The following is a 26765-nucleotide window of genomic DNA, read 5'->3' as shown; positions in this document are numbered from 1 at the left end:
ATCACAATTAAACTCCACCCCCCGGCCAGGCTCCATGAGGAAAAATGACGAGTGGGCAGTGGGATAGAAATATTCCCATTCTGCAGAGGAGTACTCTCATTCTGAACAATGCCGGTAAACCAAAGTTTGACATTTATCCTTAGTGAGAAAAGGGGCAGCTATAACTTTTTTCTTTCAGTAGAGTATTGTGCTGAAATTTCCCATTTTTATGACTACTTGGTTTAAATAAGAATTGAACAGTTATGAAGAAGCTTTAGAGCATTTTTTTGGTGTGGAAGCATTCTGTGTTTGACCCTCCACCATGGATGGTATCGGCCATTCAATCTGCACTATACAAGACACACAAACACCATAATGATCAAAATACTGTCAGCCTTTATTACTATTAGACGTATCAAGGGGGGACTTTTTATTGATGCTGAAGTTCTCTGAACTATTTGATTAAGATTTTAATAACTGTCTTGATTAGGTTTTCCATTCACATCCTCAACTCTGAGGATCAGCAAACCACTGCCATTAGAACAGCAAACCATATCCCCAAAGCAACACCTCATCAATGTGAAGCCATGGAAAATTTTCATTCTGAATGTTTCTGTTCCTGCAGAATGAAGTTAATAATATTCATTACCTTTGAGAAATAACACTGATAAGCCTATACAAATGGGAGAAGAAAAGTTGGAAGTAGATTCCCACAGAAGATTAAATAGGATTCTTACTTACCCTGTGAGTAAGAGAGTTAATTAAAATAGCAATGTGTTCATGCTTAATTACTGAAGGTGAGTTCAATCAGAGGAGTGAACATGAAAGTTGGAGGAAAAACAGAAGGGAATAAATTCTTCAGTGACTTGTTTAGAAAGAAGACAACTCCCAAGTATTTTTGCTACAACATCATTTTAATGTCTCTGTATCAGCCACGAATACCTACTGAGGCTCCTGAGGACTTCAACACACCTGTTCATTTAAGGTGTTGGAGAGAATAACTGTTAAAATCTTTTTGATGGCAAAAGGTATTTTCCCATTTACTGTAAAAATAAAAATTATTTTTTATTTACAATCAACAATGTAATCATTTAAGACATTTGAGGCAATCCTTTCAGCTCCACTGCAAATGCTTAAGCTCTTGTTTAAAACTCCTGTGTGCAAAAAGGAATTCACTACACTAGGTTTAATGGTTACAGGTCTGCTTCAGTCCATGCTATTTTGCCTTGTGTTTTAAGGAATTCTGAGAAAGAAATGGAGCGTGGAACGCAGCTTGGGATTAAGTAAGCCAACTAACATCTCCCTTCACTAGAAAAGTGGAAAACAAATCACTGCAAGTTCAAACAAAAATTCTACTGAGTAAGGCATAAAAATAGTATTTCATAATAAACTTTAGTTAAACTACTAAGCAATCACTTCTCTTGTAGGCTTGAAACAAATGAATGTTTTTATAAAGTTAAGAGCATGAAGGTTCTACAGATGTTTCCATTTAAAGAAACTCTCCAACTCCCTGCATGCTTGGCAGAAAAATAAACAATTTACTATTAAAAGCTTGGAACTGGTGAATCACAAAGCCTATATGACAATACAAATGAACACAGAGGGTATTTTAAAAATATTTTAGTATTATTCCCCGCATTGTGTGGTCAGTTGCGTGCAAAAATTCCTAAGAGCAGTTTTGCACTCCCCTCCATCCCAAACCACATTTCCATTGTTCTGAATTCTGTTGAACAAAAGCTCCCAAGTTCCTAAACTATGCTTCAATCCCCAGTGGTATATAAGAAGGGGATAGAGTAAATCCACACATTTAGACCTGAAAATAGGATTTGAACTGCATTGGTGAAGAAAGCAAAGCAAAGTCTATCACTTCATCCTTTTACTTGGAATAGAGAAATGTGGCTCCTACTCCAGATACCTAAGGAATATCTGAACTGCATTGGATGGGGTTACTTAAATTATAATGTATATAGAGCCAACTGCTATTCTGCTACTCCAGTATATAGATTTCAAAGTTCAAGAGCATTTAAGGTCATCACAGGAAATCCATCTCTTGATACTCTATCTAGAAGTAAAGTCCTTGATTCTGGCAATTTCCTCCCTTAGAAAGAAGTGTAATGTGGTTGCAAATATTTAACATATTTGACATACAATCTCTTGGCTTTCAAGACCTACAAGGGCCTTTAAACTAGAGCACTACATTTTCAGTTAGTGTTTCTTCACTGACCTCCAATTAGAACAGGTAATGGCAGACTAATGTGGTGTTTGTAACAACCACATGCCAAGGGTGTAAGATACTACATGCACACAGGCAAGCTGCCAATGCTGTCACAGTTGTCACTGTGATTTTGTTGATGCCCTCCAGAGTGTGAGTGGTGCTTTGGTGCCAAAACAACAGGTGAGATCAGAGCCAAAGCTTTCAACCTCCTTCCTGGGAGCTCTGAAAGAAGTGGCTCAATGCTTATTTACCCCCTGCAAGACAGCAGGTATCTGCCATACTGCAGTAACCACTAAAACTGTGGTGTTTGTCACATTCCTTCTTCCCCCAGTATTTCACAGAATGTGCTTACTCGGAAGGGACCCACAGGAATCACTGAGTCCAACTTCTGACCCTGCACAGGACAACACCCAAGAGTCACACCATGTGCCTGAAAGTATTGTCCAAATGCTTCTTGAACTCATTTTCTTCCTTACTGCAATATAAAACCTCAAGGAAATAAAAAGAATAAAATAGAAACAAACAATAAGCAACTTGTTTTCCCCAAGCATTAATTCTACCCTCCCATCCCATGAGATCAAGGTAGGATTCAAACCCCAAATACAGCTAGAAGAAAGAAAGTCAAACTCTTCAAAAATCACAACTCTTTTTGGTTGTGATGGATTTTTAGGAGAGGGATGAAAATTATGCCAAAATTACTTATCCCTCTGTAGAAAAGGGGAAAATTATTTGTCTCTGCTCAGAATCAGCTGAAAGTACAGCTATGAGAGTGCAGCAGATATTTTAAAAGTTACTGAACTTTTCTCCAACTTACAACAATCTATTAATACAGAAAATCAGACTCAGATCTCTGGTCAATAGGGTTGGCATTTGGGCTGGCACTGCATAACACCTTCATCAGCAAAATGGACAGTGGGATTGAGAGTATCCTCAGCAAGTTTGCTGATACCAGGCTATGCAGTGCAGTGGACATGCTGGAGGGAAGGAATGTCACCTAGAGGGACCTTGGCAGGCTTGAGAGGGAGAACTGTGTGAACCTCATGAAGTTCAACAAGGCCAAGTGCAAACCCCTGCACTTGGATTGAGACAATCCCAAGCACAAATACAGGCTGGGTGGAAATGGACTGAGAGCAGCCCTGAGGAAAAATACTTGGGGGTGTTGCTTGACCAGACACTCAACATGTGCCAGCAATGTGTACTCACAGTTCAGAAAGCCAACTGTGTCCAGGGCTGCGTCTAAATAAGCATGGCCAGCAGTCCACCATTCTGGTGAGGCTCCACCTGGAGCACTCTGCCCAGCTCTGGGGTGCCCAACACATGCAGGAAATTGACCTGTCAGAGCAGGCCCAGAGGGGACACACAAAGGTGATCACAAAGATGAGGGCTGGAGCACCCCTCCTAGTTGGGATTGTTCAGCCTGGAGAAGGCTCTGGGGTAGCCTAATTGTGGCCTTTCATTACCTAAGAGGGGCCTATAAAAGAGCAGGAGAGCAACTTTTCATAAGGGTATATTGCAATAGAACAAAAGGAAATGCATTTAAACTGCAGGAGGGAATGTCTAGATGAGAGATTATGAATACATTATTTACTATGAGGGTGGTGAGGCATTGGAACAGGTTACCCAGAGAAGATGTGGATGCACATCTTGAAAGTGTTCAAGAACAGGATGGATGGGACTCAGAGCAACCTGGTCTAGTGGCAGATGTCTCTGCCCATGGCAGTGAGGTGATGATGATCTTTGAAATCCCTTCCAACTCAAACCATTCTTTGATTCTATGATATATATGTGGGTAAGGGGGAAAAAAACGTTAAGACCATCTCTATAACTACACTAAAAAAAATAGAGATAATTATAGTATCAGCACTTGCATTGCTTAGCGGGTTGAGCTTACTACAGTTTTCAGAGGACACTGCTTTCCTCTATTATTTTTATATTAACGAGGGAATCTAATGCTCATGGAATGATACCACCAGCAACAGCAAGATCCAGGAATAGCATGGGCAGGTGTGCACAAGTTGCTCTGCCAATCAATCTCAAGACTGACTCATCTTCTCTCAGTGTTGTATTTTCCTGAAGCAGAGATTAATCACTGTGCCAAACTATATGGTGTAAAGTTCCACTTGGAATGAGAATGATTGTAGACAAATTTTCCCTATCAATGCCTCATAACTTGAGATCAGTACTGCAAGGGTTTGGTGATGGGAGTGAAAGACTGAGCAAGAAAATAATAAAATTCTCATGAAAATTGTTTCACCTGCAAAAGTAATTTCTGCAAAAGAAAGGTGGAAACTCATTCCAGCCCAAAGAGAAATATCTAAGACCTGTGCTTCTTGCATCTGTGCTGCTGTATCTAAACAGCAGCTGTTTTTAAAATCAAACTAAGTTGTAAAACCAAGCTGTGTTATGAATTTCACCTTCTGCAAGAGCTAATCCAAAGTGCATCTGTCAATAGCAATATCTATTTTTGGCTCATCTCAACGTATTTTAAGTACTGGATGGTATTCAAAGAATGGTAAATGGAGCCAATCAACATTTTTATTGCTGCAATTTTAACACTTAAAAGCCTACACATCAGCCTAAAAGTAGATGAGCTGTGAGCCACACCAGAAGACGGTTTATCCATGATTAAGTGTTACTGTGAGGTGCTAACATGGAGAGGAGAGGCATGTAAGAACATAGTTGGCAACTTTACAGAGATAAAATAAAGGCTTTTTATTTAAAGCAACAGTTGAGTTATTAACACAGTAAACATCTTAGGGTAAATGCTGTTTTTAAGTTCCTGTAGAAGTGTTTTTTCCTTCTGTAAAGCCCACCCCAGGCTATTTCCTGAAAAACTCTGTCATTGTGATAGATGGAAGTATGCAGGGAAGCAAAACCAAATTTCAAGAAGTGCTTGGCAGAGGAAGAGTAATTAATACAATTTAATGTATCATTTAACAAAATCAGCCAGGATAAATTTTTGATGTGTGGCAAGCATTTTAAGCAGTTTGACTTTTTCTTGAAGGTCACAGAATCTTTCAAGGTAAGGGCATAAGCACAAGCTACAGCACAATAAATTAGACTATGTACTTGCAGGGTGTCACATGCTCTCACCCTGGTGCAAGTCAGGTATGCTGAAACAGTTCTCCCTTGAGTGCAAGTTGGATAATTTGTTCTTAGTTTGGGCTGTCAAAGTGTAAGATCTTAACCCTAGATACAAAAAAGGCAGCAGCTTTACCACAAATTTCCTTAGTGTAGTAAACTTTATCACTAGTCCAGCCTTGCACTTTACAACATATACCAGATACTGTAGATTGTATTTGAAAGACCAAAAAACAGGCACTGTGGTAATTTTCCAATTGCCATTAATTCAGGTTTCATATACACGAAACCTTACATTTCAGTTCAAAGATCCAGTTATATTCAAAGACTGTTAAAGAACAACTCCTCACTCTTTCATATATGATACACAGCAAAGCTGGGAAGATTGCTAGTGTTAGCAGGTATCTCTTCAAGTATATGAGAGTAAAGAAAGAACCTTGGCAGGAGACCTGCCTTTCATTAAGGACATGGATTAGGACAGTCAGAAACATTATTATCCTTTACTACTTAGAAATTCTGACGGAAATTAAAATTATTAAATAGATTCTGCAGCATTGTTCATTCTCCTATAGTAACACAGATCTGCCTACTTTCAATATATTTCTTGCATTCTTATTTTTGACTTTTTTTTCACAATTCCCTGCAATGCTGCCTGTGTTTTGAGACGGTTATATATTCATCTAGGTTGACAGCCTTTTATACCCTTTCATCCCCTTTCCCTCCACAAGCATAAGCACATCAAGGCTCTAAGTGGAACCACACAAATGGAAACAAAGACTGGAGTTCATACGACCTGTGCAGCACTGACAGGCTCAGTTATTTACAAACTTGAGTAGGCAGTCCCTGTCCTGGTCTTGACAAATAGCCTTTTGCATAGCTCAGCTGAGATTTCTCCATGGATCCGAATGAAAGATATCCCAAACTAATTTCCAAGAGGTTGCCATACTGAGATAATTTGTTGGTATAAGGCAAAACTGGATGAACCAAGACTGGTGAACCAAGAGTGCTCTTTATCAGCACTGATCCCAGTGTAACTACACAGGTCACATTTCCCTAGAGACGGAACTGAGCAGGATCCGAGTAAGAGAAAACCAGACACAGTCATACTGACTTCCACCACATTAGAGCATAGCAGTGAATCTCTGCCATTGCTTTACAAAGTGAAGGCTTCCAAGGGCATATCAACAGCCTGCTTCCTCCTTGAAATTACTTGTATTACTGTTCTACTTTACCTTAATTTAGCATGTAACTGATTTAAGTGTAAAACGAGATTTTATTTTTCCAGACATTTATTTTATAAGATTTGATTTACTAGAAAAATACATTATTTCTAATTTACAGCAATCTCTTCTATACCCTTTTTAATTACATGGGTATTTGTGTTTCATTATTATCCTTCTGATGTTGACGGCAGCATTACGATTGTACCAAGTTCTTTCATAACGAAAATGCAGTTTTCTTTTTCTTATCCAGCTCACCCCGCCCTAAAGTTATCCTGAAGAAGTCTCTTAATGCATATGAGTGAAGCAGCAAAAATACATTCTCTGTGAGAACATTTCCAGCAAATTGTTCTCTACCACACTCCTGTTTTTGTCTGGAGATGCAGAGATAAACAGATGGGGCTGTTTACAACACCTCATGTACACATACTACGCTGTCTTTATGCTTTTAGAGAATGTGCCTTGTGCGTGTGTCAGAGGCAAAATTAAAAATAAGATCTTAAGAGAAGTATCTAATCTATTTTCAAAGACTCCAAGCCATGCTGTCACATGGCTTCTTGTTGCTTACCTTCTACATAATTTCACCTTTTTGCAGGCTAAGCTTATTTAAGTTCCACTTTTGGCACCAGATTTTGTTATGCCTTTGTCTGTAGAAAGAAAAAGCCTCTCTTCCATGCTTACTCTTAGTCAGAAGATGAAAAAATCCTACATATACAAAAATGAATCCACCCTCCAATATTTATTCTAGAAATTGCAGGTCTTAAATATGCTAAGCATCCCAATATAATGACTGTTTTTCTAGACCCCTAATGATTTTGGCTGAGTCACCATCCCTGAATGTTTTTAAATGACAATTAGATGGGCACTTAGTGTCACGTTTAGTGATGGACTTGGCAATATTAGATTTATAGCTGGATTTGCTCTTTAAAGATCTTTTTCAACTTAAATGATTCTATGATTTCAACAAATTTCCATGAACTCTCTCTCTAAGTTCCATACCTGTCTTAAAAGTCCTGACCAGGGTGTAGTATTTTACCAAAGCTATGTTTAGTGGAAAGATCGCTTACTACTTAAAATGTCTCTTTTGCAGAATCTTTTTAGTCATGGTATTTATTATGAGGTCAAAGCAATTACATCTGTGAAGAACCCTGTATTTTCCTGAACCTGTTCCATATAATCTGTACATACTTGTTCCATATAATTTGTATCTTACACTGTTTTCCACTGAAGTAAATTTTCTCTTAACGCTATAAACCTTAAATGTAGCAAATTATTATACAGCTTCACTATGTCTAATAGGCACCTCCAAAGGAGTGTCCATGCTACTACACTGAGATACCTGTCCGAGCCTTTAGAGCACCTACAATAGTATTCCATTTCAAAACCAAAGCATGGTTCTAAAGCAAGTCTCCTCACCAATAGCTACGTCTTGTCTTGAGCTCTTGCATGGGTGATTAGAGCAAAACAGTAGGGTTCATGTTTATTACCTGAATTGTTTGGTAAACCGAAGGATCAAATCCTTTAATAGTCACTTCTCGGAAAACTCTTGGCTCCAGTTCCTCTTTGGTCAGATCACAGTGATATATAATACCTAAAATACAGAATGCAATGCAAGCTTGTCAGTTCAGTATATACCCATCATTAAAAAGATGCCAGTTTAAGCACTGTGATGAAGTCATGAATGGTAAAAGTAACTCAGCAGGGTGAAAAACAGTAGTTCTGGACACTTTTAAAAATTTATTATACAATTTAACTCTTACATATATGCATTTCACCTAGGGAGGGTGCAAAGGCTTTCTGTGCAGAAAGAGTAATTCTCACTACTCACACAAAGCCAGGGGGCTTAAGCAAAACAGGGGGGAAAAACAGTTACATAAGGTTAGGAAGGAATTATTGAGAACAGTAATTTTGAAAGAAAGAAATGTAAAGTCAAATTTGAAACTCTACCTTTTAGATACACAAGACTGAGAATAAATATCAAGAATTTCACTCAATTCAACAATTTTCTCCTTATGATAAAATATTTGAAATTAAAATTCAAATGACCCAGACAACAGAAAGAGCTAAACATTCACTTGAAATTGTGGCAGACTGGCACAGGTCACCTACAGAACTGAACAAAATCTGTTCTTGAGTAATTTCTTTTACATCCTGATCATGCAGCTTTGAAGACAAATTCACTTGAGTTATATGTGTGATTTCCAAAGGATTGTGCACATGAGAAAACTTATGTCTATAAATAGTATAAAACTTCTAGGTTGCAGCAGAGGCCAAATCACAGGGAATGTAGCTATCTAAACACATGTGCAATTAGCCAAGAATAATTTTGCATTTAAACTATAAAACGCACTTCCTGTCATTCAACTCTAATAACATTTGAGTATGTGTCATACAACATGACTATCAGGTTTGCACACTGGTTAACATACCAAAAAATCCTAATATTCATGGGATACATAAACTGAGTGCTAATGATTCTTTGTTTTTCCCCTTTACAACAAGCTGGTCCCTGCAAAATTTCGAACGTATACTAGGGAAAAGAACACCAAAAAGTATGGCAGTAAGCACTTTACTGGGATCCTCAGTGTAATGAAAGTTAACCAAGGTGGACAGGATTTGACTGAAATCCTGCTGCATAGTGTGTTTTATAGATATATCTAGGAAACAGAAGTAATTACTACAGAGGTTATAACTATAAAAATTTATACTGACTAAAATGTGAAATAATGAGGAAACTTATCTGATACCAGGGAATTGTCTCTTTAAGGTAGTTTTACAGACTGGAAAAACAGGAAGATAGAGATTGGTAAACAAATACAGATGTAAACTAACATTTCTAGCAATTGATAAAGCCTTTTGCCGTAACAGTGAATTAACAGTCCTAAAAGTAGGATTACCCTAGTCTGTTGGGATTTCTTTTTCATTTATCACAAAATGACTGGGAAGCCTAATGAGGTTGATAGGTGCAAACCAGCATTAAGGCAGCATTTCCCATAAAGATCAAGATCCAGAAAATGATGTGGAAGCACAGTGTAAAGCCCTCCAGGCAGCAAGAGCAGAGCAGCTGTTTGACACACAGGCAGCTGCCCAAGCCAGGTCATGTACGGCAAACACTGCACACAGAGCAGGCAGAATAGCCACATCTTAGCAAACCACATGATGAAGAATAAGCACAGTCAGACTGCATTTCTAGAGTAAATAAACCTAATGTTACAATAACATGCAATTCAACCCTTGCTACTGCATCTCCTGTTCTGTTGCATTTTTAATGTCACAGCAGTCAATATAAAAAAACATTGCAGTATTTTTAACTATTTTGCTGGGTACTAAATAAATGTCACCTAATAATCTGACTAGAGTGGACAGTAGGGATAAACATATTTTTCAGGGAATAACAAAAATTATTTTATGGTGTCAACATATATGGGTTTAGAACTGCTTTACTCATTATTTCATATATATACTTATTATTACTTTTGTTGTAAATATTAAATATGAGTATGTTAATTTGTTTCTCATTAGAAAAAAATAATAGTCCAACTTAATACAGGTGCAAATTCTATAAAATTCCAGTAGCAAAGTAGGAATATCCAGGTTAACCAAGGATCAGCCTCATAGCTTCTGTATGATTATTCCACTGATGAGGTGAATGGGGGCTGCACACAAACTAAAAAGGATCCATAAACCTACCTAAAAATTACCCCTCTTGGTCTGCTTTTCTCATTCTTTCCTTATCTTCATACAGTCTACCTACATTTCTTACCTTCCCTTTTTCTTCCAGATTTCAGGTCACTCTGCTCCAGTTAATAGAGCCATGCTATAGTGAATTCTTTGTAGATGCTAAGCAAACAAACGAAAAGGAGAAAAATAACCTGCCTAAGCAATCAGCAGGCAGTGAGAGCAGCTATTGCTGGCCAGCTGGAAAGCCACAGGCTAAAACAAATCTGGGCTCTACCCCTACACATTTTAGCAGCTGCACAGACTCTACTGGCTCAGCTGAGACAAATGGCACAGGCTTGGCAACTTCTGGCCCACAATGTGGGCAAGTGAACTATAAACCATCAAGCTGGATGATGTTAGAGACAAATGCAAGAGTGTCCTTAAGTTACTCGCCAGCTGCAACGGCTGAATGTTGTTTAAAAGAGGAACTGAAATTATATCATATTTCCATTTATGTAAACAGTAAGATAACAGGCAATTCCTCACACTACTTATCTGGTAAGATTGAAACCTAATTTTGATAATTTGACACAATCCTTTCCAGCAAAACCAGCAAACATATCTAAAGCATTTTACAACCACTTTGCAATGTAATGTTGCTGTGCTCTAACTGAAACAAGCAAAATCATAGGTCAGATGCTATAAGAACATTTTTTACTCCCTTATGATACAAAAGCTTGGTAGAAGATAAAGATCCTGAAGCCTATCTGCTCCTTTGTATTTGAATCCTGTCTTGTATAAGTATTGATTGACTGGATCGTAAAGAAGTAGCAAAAAAGGAGCGAACAGTAAATGTATTTTCTTGTCATATGTAGATTGACAGCTGTGTAGAAACTCCCTTCCTATACAAAATCCTAGAATATTTACTGTTTTGCCACACCAGTATTACAAGCACCTGTAACGCTTTGGACAGCTACAGCTTTGCAGGACTGTACAAAGAAAATTCCTACAGTGATCCAACAACACCAAGTACTGTAAGGACAGATAGCAAGAATGCTCAAATAAGGCTATGCATAAATTAATAATAAAATTGTCAGAGAACAATTTCTGTGACTTTTATTAATGTTAAAGTTGTGATTAAAAAAATCACATAAAACACATTAACAATTATCTTTTACTGAGTTTTTCACCTTCTATCTTGCTGTACGAAGAAAGAACTGTGAGAATGCTATAATTTTATCTCCAATACAAGCCAGTCTTGAGTCTTAATGCAGGTGTTTCAAATACTAGTAGGCGCATTATTTAGGCTTGTTGGATCAAAGACTCATACATTTTTATGTGCACAATCACTGCTAACATAGGTAGAAGCAGTTTTATACCAATATACCAAATAACTACTAAACTACAGAAAATGAGAAAGACACTGTTCTCAGGAAAAGGAACAATAACATGAGACAAAAAAAATCTTACCTGGAGATAAAAAGGATGTAAACTGGTAGAATATTTCAGTGTCCTTCTTTTGTCCACTATATCCCACAATACTACCAACTTCTAGGGGAAAAGTCTTGAGATGTGCACCAGTGGCTAAATCATGAAGCTGCAGGATATTCTTCACATCATGCAGGTAGCACAAAACCAGGAAATTGGACCTCACACAAGCAACCCATTCTACACAGCATGGAAAAGAAAAACAAAGCCATGGAAAATACTATTAAAAAACGTAAGAAAGAAAACAATCAGACGTACTCTGATCCTAAAGTTCTTCAGCATACCTAAACACATGCAGCAAAATTTCTGACACACACTGCCTTTAACTCCTAAATATTTGTAAATGAACCCAAAATAAAATTTGAAATTCTCTGGAAATGCATTAACCATGCCACTTAAAGTTAATTTATGCAGACACAGGAATAAAGAATTGCTTAATCAATACGTTTATGCATTTGGGATATTTATAGATCAATACTGCTCTTAAATATCACATATTTCAATGCATAACGCAAGCAAAACATTTATCTTTTGCCAGCAATAGTTATGGAAAGTAATGGAAATCAAAACAACCATTATAATTTATATTCAAACTAAAGTCATAAGGAAAAAAGACGTGATCCCGTATTGCACATTGAGATATAGAACTTAGACGTTACAATTTGTCTTGGTTCTATTGCTGAAGTAATCAGGAGACTATTCTTGTAAGCAAGCAAGGGTGTAAGAAAATGGCTAACCTGGGGTCATATTCTTATCATGCCATTAAAAAAAGTCCCACATGCTTATTCAAGATACTAAACAGCATTCTTGAGGCTGCAAGGTAATAGGAGCAGGATGCAGCACAGTGAACTCAATGCAGCAAATGGATCCAGAAACAAATCCCTCTGCAGAGGTTCATCGCCTCTATGTCTCTCCTGGTAGTCCTAGTTCTAGTCCCACCTTGTCTGTGTAGCTGGGCAGGAGCAAGAGCTTCTGCTCTGCAGAACTTTTCCCATCCCAAGTTTGTTCCTTGGAATAATTACTAGACATATGTGAACCTTTACTTCATGGCATGCCAGTTTTTCAATTGGACTTTAGAAAATTAAAACAAATTAAAATAAAATATCCAGGTTGGCAATTTCTAAAAATCTCTATGGTTCTATTATCTCACAATCTCCATCTCTATAGCCTGTAAAGTGCAGAAACTCTTCAGAGCTCCAGTTCACCCATGATATATCATGTAATATATTTTCTCCTGTGCCATTGGCTTTAGATCTCTAGTGACAAGTATATTTATTTACTCATACAGACAGGAGAGATATTAAAATATCTTAAACTTTCTCAGTATTTCTGTCATTTAAGAAATTACTTTGCAACAAAAGTATTTTAACTTTTCATTAATTCACAAATTGAATGCAAGCAAGACAAAATACAAGCGAAGTTAAAGATTAAATAAAGTATCCTGAAGGAGGTAATATTAGGACATTTTCATTTGTTTGTAAGACTAGGTGAGGAGGTGATTCTTATTCTCTCCCAACTACATATACACAACTTCTTCTCTGACAACTCAGACTAGAAATCTAAATCACGGGAAAAATACCAGTGCTGGACAATGGCTTTTCTTTATCTGCTGGAAGCAAAGAATGAGAAGAATGGAACCAAATGAGCAAGAAATCTGAGGAAGGACTGAAAGGGATACACTGTAATGCCAAAGTAGCACTGTGAGATGGAGAGTTTAACATGACAACATTGGAGGAAAAAATATCAGAACATAAGCATATAAAAACTGACAGAATTTCAGTTTGACATCATTTTGTTATTCACATCTTAATAGCTCTTTCCAGTTCCCTCAAAGTCCCATACAACCAAATAATTTTAATTCAGAGTTGTAAATAAATGCAGTTGTCTTAGGAATGCATCTTTGCATATTCAGGTTCCAGAATAAAAGTTCTGAGTAGTATGATGTGCCCCTTCCATTAAGGGAAACAGGTTTTTTTGAATTGAAGGTCAAAATTTGTTATTCTGGAGGCATCCTATATGCTTTCATAGATGTTCAAATCCTTTTAGCTTGTTTCTGAAGGACCAGTGAAATGCAATACTTGTCTTTCTACACATATGAAGTCTTGTTTCATAAACACCTAAATAAAGCTTTACTACTCCCCTCTTCCCAAACACTACCATTAATAATTTTTTTACCCTTAAACTTTCCAATTCCCTCATGAGCTTCTAGACTAAATGTGGGAATTTTCTAACCAAAGCCCCAGAGACCACTAACTGAAGTTTCAGCCATGACCAGAAATAATAAGGTACAGCATAACATAACACTATTTATAAACCAGTAATTGAAATACAGAATCATTCTTGACTGTATACACAAGGAGAATATGTAATAATTTAAAATATTTTTATCATTGTCACTCCACAAATTTTCCAATATTTTTACATGATTTATTAACATAAAATATGAATTTAAGTTAGCAACCCAACAATAACACACCTTTTTTGCAGGCAGAATTATTGCCTCTGCAATGAGTATGAGATTCCATGAACTCCATTGGTATTCTCAGCAACATCTATAATCAAAATGTCCCATTTTACTCTCAAAATTTCTTGAAAAAAGTTTTACAAAATGGATTATAAACACTCTCAGATCAACTCCAAATGTGCATTATATATAGCTTTGACTCAACAAAAAAAATTAAGGGATTTTTATTTTAAAATTACGTTGTGGTGATACTTTAATTCCTCACTAATTATTTGATTAAACAGTTCAGTTTTATCAACTTTCTCATTATGAGCTGATGTACATTATTACTTTGACTTATATGTTTATGAACAGGTATTACACTTTTTATTAAAAAAATTCAATTGCTCAGGAGTAAGGCTGCTGGCTTATGTGGGGATTTCTGCTACTAAGGAACTTGCCTAGAAAGCGGCAATATTAACTCTCCATCACCTCTTTGGTTTACAAATTACATGCTCTCAGGTGAAGATAACAGATGAGAAGCCAATGCAAAATGTTTTTAAAACATTCCATGAGATTTAGGAACACAGCTTCAGTGTACAGTACCTGTATTATAATTGGTTTTGGTGCATTGTTAACTGCCTCCAAAACTTACAGTAATGGCAGCTACAAAGAAATGCAAAAATCAAAAAAGAGCAAAACATTGAAGCAGACTTGAAAGACCAGAAGAAAAGAAGACACCAAGAACCAGCACTTACATATACACACAGCAAACGAAAACAACGGTGAATTATTAACAAGAACTATTTTTTGACTGCAAGTTTTAAGTCAAATCTCTGTTATTCCATGCTCAGCACTGAGAACCACAGACGCTGTTGAGTGTGTTGCATTAGCAGTCAACCTTTTGGTTTTGCTTGTGCCATTGCAGGATGCATTCTGCATGCCTCTGTATTTCCCAGAAATTTTTAGGACTGCACGATTTCAAATCACCTGTCTAAGCCTGACACCATTGCTGTAAGCAGCCTTTATAGACAAATGGGGAGAAGAAATAAGTACCTTTAGAGTGCAGCTAAACCATTTATTTTGGATACCCAGTTCTGGGATACTGTGAATTGCTTGCTGAGCAGTTTCACTCACACAAGTGGTGTTTTTTAACAAGCTAACTATCCAAAACCTCTCCAGTGTATAGGCCAATTTATTTTCAGTTAATAGCAATGAACAGAGCAGTTACTCTCCTGGTTACGGCTATATTTACCAACCTACCTACTTCCAACATTCATCAGGCACTGGATTTATAATTCTACACAATAAACACTAAGAGATTGCCTCCAAACTGAGCATCTTGCTTCAGACATCAGAGAAAGATGACCACACTTGGAGGCAGTCCTAAGTACTGAAGGCAGGTGTGAAGAATTATGCTCGGTACTGGCCAGTTCTCTCTGAAGAGTACAGTGACCACTTTGGTGACTGCAATAGGCCACACACAATTCTTCAATAGCTAAATTTGGGGTAGAGGATATACACTTCTTAACAAGGCCTAGAAAACTGAGCTCAACTGTGTCTCTAGAACTTCCAGCTCAGTATTCCAGAAATTCATATACTGCTACTTTCCAAAAACTCATTTTTTAATTTTGACAGCTGTCATTAGTCACAAAGTCAGTAACTTGGCATCTTCAATGTTGCTATCAGCAACTTTTTAAAAATAGTTTCAGGGAAAAAAGGGTTGAATCCTCACACTAACCATCTGTGCCACTAACCTTAATGATATAAAACAGTTTTGACCTTTCCTTTCTGCAGCAGTAACTTCAGCATGTTGAGTGTCTGAATGTACAAACATGCTTTGACAGATGCAGGCTGAAATGCTGATGGAGAACACACTATGCTAGAAGAGCCAAGCAGCCACAGAGCTTCAGCAGGAATTGCTGAGTTAGTTGATGTGTGCTGTGCTTATGTGTCCACTCAACCCATGTATTGTTGAGTGAGAATAATTAATGTATTGCAATGGACAGCCAAAGCTGCAGCTGCAAGACAGACCTGGAAGGTCACGGTGGTTTTTTTGGTCATCACAGACAGTGACCATGAACTTCAATGTCTCTGCAGATTAACAGGTACCAATGCTGAACTATAATGACCTGTAACCATCACTCAAGGCTACTTACAGGCAGACCTGCAGGTAAAGCATGAGCAATTTACAGAATAAAACATGAGTAATTCTGAAACATGTCAGTAAATGTTGACAAGCCCTCACAATATACAGTATACATCTTTTCACTGAGACCCCATCCTCAGTGGCAGCCTGCCATGCTAAAGTTAATGGGAAAGCTTCATCCAATTTCAACAAGTCAAGGATTTGGTGCTCCTTCCAGACCTTCCCTTCTGGCTTCACTCCAGTGCCAAAACACAAATTTCAGCTGCAGTAACTCCCCTCCCCATCTCCTAAGCATTTATGAATTACGTAGCAAGCTAACGGTACAAAGAAAAATATTGTTTTCCATTTGGGAATCGTAGCTGAGGGAAGGGAAGCATTTTACATGCACCAAGTTTAGGTGTGCAGATGTGTAAAAGGTACAGGGAGCATTGCTAGCTTTGCCTCTGCTTGTTAAATGGTCAACTGAGATTCAAGGCACTGTTTGAGATCCTCTTCTCATCTGCAACACACTCGGGAATATGTCTTATTTCTCAGCCCTCCTTTCTCAGGAGATCTATTGTGCTTTTCATTGCCACAAGGGAAGGGCTGGATACTGACTGCTGCTCTCCAGTTGCCCTGCTCTACCAAGTACTGAGCACTTTGGGTGCAGTGGGGGATGTCACAGTTCTCAAAATGAATCATTTAACCTATTAAACCCAGCAGGTTTATCCTGTGCTTTAGAACTAGGGTTTAGAACTGCAGGTCTGTTATGGTCACTCTGCATGTATGGTTTCATAGCTGCTTTTCAATTTAGCACGCTTCTTTCAGCTATGTGGTCATTTAAAGCCCAAGTTCTATGTCAGATGTGAATCTCTCTTGTGGTTTTATTTCAGACTCTCTGAAAATTAAAACTAACACTTTATAAACAAACTCCAAAGGGAAGGAAATGAGATCATACTACAATATGCTCTGAGGCACCCTCTTCAATTTCATTTTAAAATAGCTATCATTTATTCCTTCCCCTCAGCACACAGAGTAGAGATCTAAATTTACCTCATCTCTGTGTAAAATCCCTGCTGACAGTTTTAAAATGAAGTGTACAACCTCACTGAGGGAAATGCTTGATTTTGCCTTTATTTCCTGAATTATCTCATTTATAAACAGTTCTTGAAAATGAAAAGGTCAAAGCCAATAGAAAAATCTATCTTAAAGAATATGTAGAGGAAACCAAATGACATTCATACCACCATGTAGGCATGTGTGTTTATTCCTTGGTTAGACTGTATTAGCTCTAGCACCTTTATAAGAATACGATGATACTTTGTGGAACACCTCTTTATGCCAGTGATGGATACTGGCAGAGATTCTTAATTGTCAGTCCTGAATTTATTATTTGTAAATAAATTTATTTCTGTAACTGAATTGAATTTAAGACACAGAAATGAGCAGGCTATGTCTTCCAGGCAGGTCACACCAGCATAGGATCCATATATCCCAATAAAACACATTTGTGACCTAGGATATCACTAACTATAATGCTTATATAGAAATACTAATGTAGCTAAATTACATCTTTTTTAAGTCACTCCCACATATAAGTAAAATTGGACAAGTAGCAACACCCATTTACCCTTTGAATCACTGCTGTCTTAGCTTTTGCTGAAGGGGTTTCATTACACTGGCATCTCTTTATCATACAAATCAAATTCACTTGACTAAAAGGTTTTTAAGAATGAATTATTAACTGTCATTGCTGTAATTTACACCTTCCTTAACAAACCTGGAATGATTTAAAAAGCCTAACATGGAGACTGGTTTGCTTGCTGGCTACATGAAGGAAAGGAGTGAGGTTTTTTATTTATTCAGGGCTACAACTTCCTAAACATGATAAAACTGCCCTATCTTGATGCTAAGGATACAACACTAATCCGCAAGTGTCTGTAACAAAGAAGCAACTGAACAATTTAAATTTACTTTACTGCAAGATCTAATATAGATTTATTAAGACCTACTTAAAACTCATCTTCCTATGGAGACTCTTTCATTTGTTAGTTTAATCCAATTTCTTTACATACTCCTCCAAAAAGCTAAAGAGAGGGGTAGACATATCATTGACTTGTTCTGGCTTCACATTCAACTATAGTAAAAGATGAATGACACACAACATATTCTTGAAAGTCACCCTGATGGTTTTATATGACAGATTATGTTTTGCTTTCAAATGTTTAAGAGCTGAATGCCTGTTGGGTTTAGTCAAAAGGCCAGTGTCCTCAGCAAACCCACTCATGTGAGCTTTCATTTTTTTTAGTGCAGTTCTTGTTAAGTCTGTACTGTCAAGGCTGTCATGTATAAGCTATTAAATGAATGTTGCATGCATTGCTTGTGCATGAACATGAACTCATTTACGACTTTGCCTTTAGAATGAAACCAAACTGGAGTTGACCTAAATACCACAGCATAGGGAAGAGCAGATCTGGCGTTTATCTTACTGGAAAGGAATAGATAATCAGTGCTTACAGAGCCACTGGTCAAAGCTCCTTTGGCTGCCTAGACCACTTTCCAGGTAAATTCACACATGGTAACCATATTTCATATCAGTTGCACGTTTCTGTCCCGTTTTGTTTATATATTCACCATGTCCAAGTCAATTCTTCATTTTGGTCCCACTTTATAAACTGCTGTTCCTTGTGATCTAAGCATAGCTTAACACACTGTCATTGAATTTGCACATGACCAAAATTAAGACTTGGAAGCAATTTTTCACTTACATCTATTATTAATTGTCTGCTTAGGAATTGAAACATATTTCATTTAAGATGTGGGTTGCTCCTGATTCAAACTGTTCCCAATCTTAAGAAAAGATTTGTGCCTCACCAAGTTCTAATTTGCTACATTTCTATTCACTAAAATTCTCTTAATATTCTAGACCCCAGTCATTTGCAACAACAGTACAATTCTGAGTATGTTCAGAACCAACATTTATGTCACACTGGGGACATCTAGGTTGTGGTAGAAATCACACATGACACATTGTGAACTGCAGACAGAAATAAAGACTTTTTTTAAGTGATAAAAAAAGCATTAAGATAACTTTGAAATAGTAGTAAAATAGGTTTGTCTCAGCAAGGAAAGACAGAAGTTACTGTACATGCACATATCAAATCATATAGACAATTCTACTGTTGTAGAGAATTCTACCCATTCTACAAAGCAGCTCTTCACTGGAAAAGTAGGTGTGAAGGAATTTGTATAAAATTGATTAATAAAAAATTCAGAGTATTTTTGAGACTAATTATGTTAGATAAATCATAATGGTACCTTGCAGTGTATGGAGGGTACACTACATAAATGTACACTAGGTGTCTGTCATAAAACACCTCAGAGGAGGTTCCTCTGTATTAGCTGAAATTAATTCTAAGCTTTCATAGAACTTTCCGCAAAATGACGGGATTAAAAAATACACCTTTATTTTAATTATATCAAAACCAAAGATTTGTGTTTTGAACTTGCTTCTATACTTTAATAATTCCATACCCTTACACTTTTCTGAGGCTTTTTTTTCAAGTATTGTCTACTCCTCCTATTCCAGGAACAGAAGAAATCCTATCTCAAATTCTGACCAATTCTGTTCAAAGAATGCTGCAGTGCTGCCAGATTTGCTCCTTCCCTTCCTTCTACTTATGAAGTCCCTCTTGCTGTAATCCCTGACTGTCAAGCAAACATTTCTTTCACTGACACGACGCAGGAAAATACTTTCCTCTCATTTCCTACAAACACAGAATTAAAACAAGGACAGATGAAGCAACTTCACTAGGGCCACACAGGATGTTGGAGAGAGAGAAAAAGATATCCTGAATCGTGTGTATCTCAGCAAGTCTTTTAATTGCAAATCCTAAACAAAGTTTAAGCACAGGAAAAAAAGCAAGAAAGTCTGTAAAAGATCATTCAACAGAATTAATTTGGAAAAAGCAAACCCTAATGTCTTTAACTTGACATGAAGTCTTACCTAGAACATCTTTCTCATGTTCAGGGATGAGAACTTTCCATTTGGATTCATCTGGATCACTGAAGTCAATGTTGATTAACCGATAATTTGGAGAATGGCGATTTGTCTTGAAAGTGAACACTGTTCCTTCATTGGTGATATACTCGTACTCGGCCTCAAAGTTATCTATCAGCTTCACCCATTGAAGAATTCCTGCAAGATCAAACATAGAATGCCAATTTCTCAAACAAAATCTTTCAACTCCTGAGGGCAAGGCCTTCCTGACAATTGCTGTAAGCTCTTTCTTGAACAATGGTGGTGACCAGAAGTAGTACAGCTATGGAAAGGCCAGAATGTGTACCAGGTATTAAGAACTTCCGAAGAATGCCCCAGATCAATAGGCTGCAGTGGAAAAATGCCAGTTCACAGACATGTTAACATGACTGGTTTGGAGGACTTTCTAGCAAAATATTGACAGAATTATGGCTGGTGTTTCACCAGCTTTCCTAAGGGGCTTCTGGAGAGCTCAGATGCGCCACAGCAATGCTTCTACCACAGTGGCTGCTGTGAAGCCAGTGCTGCTGAGCACATCAGGTTCTCACCAAGGGAGTTCACAAGTGCCCCCTTCTACACACTAAGAATGAAGGGCTGCAGCTGAGTTGAAAGACTGCACTAAACTTTCAAGTGCAATTTTATTTTTAACAGCTTTTCTAAAATTACTATTTAACCATAAAGAAATGTTTGGGGATTTTAGTTCCTGCAAAAAATTCTACTTGGAATGGAAAGTTTTCCATTCTCCTTAAAAGCCCAGAACCTCCCACAGAATAGAAATTATGTTATTGGAATGAGTACAATAAACTTCAACACGAGGAATTTCCCTTTAGCCTCAGAAACAACATTCCTGAACTGGTGTTCTGCCGAAATTTGTCACCACCGAAGGACAACTACAGTTAGCAAAAACATGCGGGTTCCTGAAGAATGAAATTGCATTTTGCCTATCAAACTCCTAGAATACCACACTCAGTGTAAGCTGACTTCTCCCAAAAATTAATTGCTCCAGTTTCAGACGGTGGTACAGAGGGGGTAGTATTGACTCAACCTGAAGCTGGGATTTTAAGACTCCACTGCTTTTATTCATACGTTCCTGTTTTGCAATAGGTTGAGAGGCTTTAGAAAGAAAAAGCAGGAGGCTAGATAAGATATATGATATACTAGCTATACCTACAACCCAGCCTATCATCCAAACTTATTATTGCAAGCATCATACATTAGCTATGCTGAAAAATCAGAATGCTTACTGATATGGAAACTAAAGCTCTTATATCTTAAAGTAACATTTAGTGCACCGTCTGTCCCTTTCCTAAAGCTACAGGTTGGGTCTTTGCTTTTATGTATAAACAAATAAACTGTTCATAAATCTGTTTGTGAAAGTCTATAATGCTATGTTTGTATCAATAAAAAAAAAAACATTTCAGCTTATTTTATAATATTAAAAATAGAGCAGAATACAAGTAGATCATAGCCAAGCTGTAATTACTGTAAATTTAAAAAAAGAATAATTGAGGAAGCGGTGAGATGACTAAGGTAATTTAAAACCCATTAGATGTAATAACAGAGCACAGTCAGGCCTGGTACATTCATAAAGTTTGTATCTCTTAATTGCCATTTTGGTTTAAAGAAAACTTTCCTGTCTCTTCATGCAAAGTGATTAAATTTTACTTTGTGTACTGCTGCAATACAAACTTTCCAGACAATCCAGTCAACTTAGCATCCTGAGTGAATATACTGCTCCTTAATTTTTGGTTCTTCCCGAGATCCAAAGTTTTGCCCTTCTTGAGAGACTGCATATTGAAGAAAAGTCCTGCTAAATCACTCCAGCTGCTGTGAGCTCCACAGAGAAAACTTAGATGCAGATTCCAAGTCACATGCACAGGCACTTTAATAAATAAAAACTTTAACTGCAGAATAACACCATAACAATATTGGTATCTGACATAATGAAACCATCATACTGAAGTGCAAGACTTCACAAAAAGGAATCACCAGACTGTTGAAAAACCCCACTTTTTAAATGGCAAATGTGCACAATAGTTGTAGTCTCCATGTGTGCAACAGAACCTGGATTCCATGGAGAAAAAGGACAATAATATGACACTAGGGATTTACTTCCTTGCAACTCATTCATCCACTCCTAAGTGAGCAGATAGTAAAAAAGTGAGAGAGTTGATGCCCTGCAGGGGCACACTTAATTGTTTACAAAAGCAACAGCATCCATCTTATTAAAGTGGCTTTTATGTGGTCCTTAGAAGACAAATATTACAGATGAATTACCTCTAAACCACTGTCTTACTGAAGTGATTAAATATGACAACATCTAATCAGGATCAGAGGCCGTAACAAGGCAACTACAGGCAGCCCTTACATCAGACACACCATTGCTGCACAGGGTATGTGCTGCAGTTCTCCAGTGAGAGGAATAAACCCTTTGCAATGACACAGACATCAGCCATAAGAGGATGTTTCTTTACGGCTGGCTGCAGGTGACCTAGTTGTGGCTGTAACTGAAAGGTGTATTCTAGCATTATTTCAGATCCTCCTGTTTAGCCTTCTTCTTTGGGCTAGAAATAACAACCTGACGACAAACACAGGCAGTTCACTGGGCACTAATATTAAGGTGATGGGGACAGACACCATTTCTCCCCAGGTCATGCCAGTGAGGAAGTGACAGGCCCATACAGCTCACTAGCTTGGCACTGCCCCTATGTCAAGCACTCTGACCTTGCCTCTCAGTAAGGAAAAGAACAGTACGTCTATATGTTATGACTTCAAAAAGTACTTGAAAAACAAGGTGAAGGATGGACATTTAGACCATTCTTCATAAAAAGGAGAGAAGAGTTGGAGAACTGGATCTTGATAAGACATTTACAGGTTTAACCAGCAGCTTTCTGAGAACATGTGTCTTTGAAAAGAATCACTGTGAGTGTCATTTGTAGCCTAAGGCTGCTCTTAACACCTGAAAAGCTGAAGACTTCAGTTTAGTCCACATAAGCATACAATGAGACATTTATTATATACAGGAAAAGCATGACAGTATACTGCTGCTATACCCTAATCCTCTCTGCCAGTCCTTCTACTAAAATACATTGCTGGAAAGATACAGATGGTTTTGCCTGTATCTTTTATACCAATCAGTTATTCATCATCACATCACTGCATTAAAATAGAAACTGCAGGTAGAATTCAGTAGACAATAAAGCCATGCCACACATCAGAAAATCATAATCCTACAGAGCTAGGCTTCTGCAAAATACAAAAGCAACATTCAGTGTACAGACAGAATTTTTAGACAAAGTTTTTGGATCCACAGAAGATCAAAAGAGAAATTGTTTCAGTAAGCATCACAGAATAAGCCCTCAATCTTGTACTGGCCTCTGAACATAGTAAAATATTCCAAGGTCTGCTGAGAGGTCTGGGTGATGAAACAGTTTTATAACTGAGTAATGACTACTACAAGAGAAGGAAAAGCTAATTTGAACAAATTGATAGGAGCATAAATTATCACAAGGTCTTGTTACCAACCCTCTTTAGACAGAAACGATAGAGTGGCTGAGAGTCACTGTTAATCACAAAATGTTCTTGATACTTCCATATTTCATGTTTCATGAAGAGGCCAAACAATCAGTTAATGGCAAATAACCTCTTGTCTGTGCCTACTGGAGAGACAGGGTTTAATGGTAGGGTTATCTGACACTGGGAAAAAAAGTTTTCAAAAGGCAAACACTTGTGTTTGGTTTTTTTCATGTGCTCTAACAGTCAAAATTATCAGATGAAGATATAAATGTTCATCTCTATAAATTCCACTCCGTCGTGTCATTTTTTATAAGACAGCTTTTCTAGAAATGGGGCAATGCTGAGAAAGCTCAGGAGGCTTGGCTCATTACAATAGGACAGGTTTTCTAACCCTAAGAACGATGTCACATTTTATTACGGTACACACACGAAGTAAATAAACTTCTATCCAAGGAAAGATGATTATTTTTTACCTCCCAGATTTTCATAGAATCACAGAATGATTTGATTTGGGTTGGAAGGGATCTTAAAAGCCATCTATTTCCATCTAGTGCCATGGATAGGGTCACATTCTACTACACCAGTTGCTTAAAGCCTGGTCCAAGTTGGATTTGAATACCTCCAGGGATGGGGCATCCATAACCTCTCTAGGCAGCCTCTTATGGTGTTTCACAGTAATAATCCACACCAGGTTCTACATCCAATAGAAGACAGATAATCTTATGGTACACAGCATACATCAGATTGGAAGAGACTACTTCAGGGCCCCTGTGGCATGTTCATAACATAATCTGGGAGCCAAATGGCAGAGTTCCTCACTCAGACATCTACTTCCACATCACAATCTAATTTCTTTTTGAATCATGCAATACTCATCTTGCTCTCAAGTCCCTGTTCTGAGCAAGGCAGCTAGGGAAAATAACTCAGAGGGTTTTCCCTCTTTTTTCTTCAAAGACACAAATATTTAACTGTCTCACTCTGGTCTCCAAAGGCGAGAGAGAATTTCAAATAATTTGGACTTTCTTTAAAAGTAAGATCTCTCTATGTCTTGGGACCTGACTTCACTTACAAACATCTGAGAGAGGAAATATTGTAAAAGAGATGTCAAGATGTTCCTGAAATGAATACAACTTTTGTATTTGTATTGAGAGGGTACCATTCATTTTGCAGATGATGGATAACAGCTACTCAATGATCATGGAAAGTTAATGCATTTGCCCTCTAAAATACAAATAAATGGAAGGAAGCAATATATTCATTCCTTTGAGTTAAAAAGTTCAGACGTGTCAAGATATATTCAAAGATTAATCCAAAAGAAAGAAATCAAGCACTTTTATGAACAGACATTTCTCAATCACTTTCAAGGCTCCAATTTTACTTCCACTGGGATAATCACTCAAAAGATGGAGAAGAGATTATATATGATTCATTCTGAGAGAGTTACAGCTCATGCCTTCAGACAGCAGAACGTAGCAAAGAAAAGCAGGCATCAAAGGTAATCTCTCTCCCTAACACTACACTTTTTTTAATATAAACAGATAAAAGCACAAACACCTAATCTAAAAAATAACTTCATTATGTATACTATTTTATAAATGTAATGTCCAGTAGCAGCATTATGTCCTTGCTCAAATTAACAGCAAGTTATTCAATTTTATAGACTAGCTTGCATTTGAAAGCATCTTTAAAGGTCATCTATGCCAATCCCCTTCCAATGAGCAGAGACATCTTTAACTAGATCCAACTTGCTCAGTCCCATTCCACCTGAATTTAAATGTTTTCAGGAATGGGATATCCATCACCTCTCTGGGCCACCTGTTCAAATGTTTTAACACATTTATTGTAAAAATCTCCTTCCTTCTATCTAATCTAAACCTACTCTTTTTCTAGTTTAAAACCATTACTGTTTTTTGCATGGCAATAGGCCCTGCTAAAAAGTTTGTTCCCATCTTTCTTACAGACTCCCTTGAAGTTTTGAGGCAGCAGCAAGGTCTCCCAAAAGCCTTCTCTTCTCCAGGCTGAACAACCACAGCTCTTTCAGCCTTTCCCTCATAGAAGAGGTGCTCCAGTCTTCTGAGCTTCATCATGGTCCTCCTCTGTGCCTGCTCCAACAGGGCCATATGCTCTCTATGCTGGGCTCCCCACAGCTGGATGCAGTGTTCCAGATGGGTTTTCATGAGACCATGGGAGAGGCAAGAATCCCCTCCCCACTCCTGCTGGGGATGCTGCTTTGGATGCAGCCCAGGATACAACTGGCTGTCTGGGCTGCGAGTGCACATCTCCAGGTCGTGTCCAGCCTCTCATCCACCAATACCAAGTCCTTCTCACACCCAGCAGGGCTGCTCTCAATCCCTCCACCTGCTGCTTGCACTGATAAAGGGAGTTACCTCAACACAGCTGCAGCACCTTGCACTTGACTCTATGGAACTTCATGAGGTTCCCATGGGTTCCTTGAGTTGTCCAGGTCCACCTATATGGCATCCTGTCCTTTGGGTGTGAAGCTCCACTCAGCTTGGTACTGTCTGCAGACTTGCTGAAGGTGCACTCGATCCCCTGCACTCTATACAGCACCCTCCCAGTACAGGACCCCCGAGTATGCACGGTCCCACTGGACCACAGACACTTGTCACCCATGTCCATTGGGACACTGAGCTGTTGATCACAACACTCTGGATGTGATTATCCACCAAGACCTCATCCTCTCAACAATCTGTCCATCAAATCAATCTCTCTCCAATTCAGAGACGGATATTGTGGAGGATCATGTCAAAGGCCTCACAGAAATTCAAACAGATGACACCCTATAGTGCTTTTTTTGTCACTAATTTTATTTGTTTTTATTGCTAATAATTTGCCTCCAAGAATAAATACATATTAAGTATATATACTTATATTTATGTATAATAAATAAAATAAATACAGTGAAAGCAAAACTCTTTGAAACTGACATTTAAGGGACACGGAGCATATTTTTAAACACTCTATTGTTAGATCCT

At 37.8% G+C, this 26765-nt stretch overlaps 1 protein-coding gene across 1 annotated transcript in view; it reads right to left on the bottom strand.

Moving 5' to 3' along the window:
• Positions 1-26765, bottom strand: part of LOC116993547 (prolyl endopeptidase) — an 86602-nt gene that overhangs the window by 26524 nt on the left and 33313 nt on the right. The window contains exons 8-10 of the mRNA XM_033054287.2: positions 20221-20412; positions 11626-11823; positions 7983-8086 (exon numbers count right to left, since the gene is read on the bottom strand). Of these exons, the coding sequence (XP_032910178.1) occupies positions 7983-8086; positions 11626-11823; positions 20221-20412 (494 nt within the window). The remainder of the gene's footprint in view (positions 1-7982; positions 8087-11625; positions 11824-20220; positions 20413-26765) is intronic.

This window comes from Catharus ustulatus, chromosome 3 (assembly GCF_009819885.2).
Source record: "Catharus ustulatus isolate bCatUst1 chromosome 3, bCatUst1.pri.v2, whole genome shotgun sequence".
Taxonomy (NCBI): Eukaryota; Metazoa; Chordata; class Aves; order Passeriformes; family Turdidae; genus Catharus; species Catharus ustulatus.
Note: the sequence above shows the minus strand (reverse complement) of the source record. Positions and strands in the feature narration are given on the sequence as shown.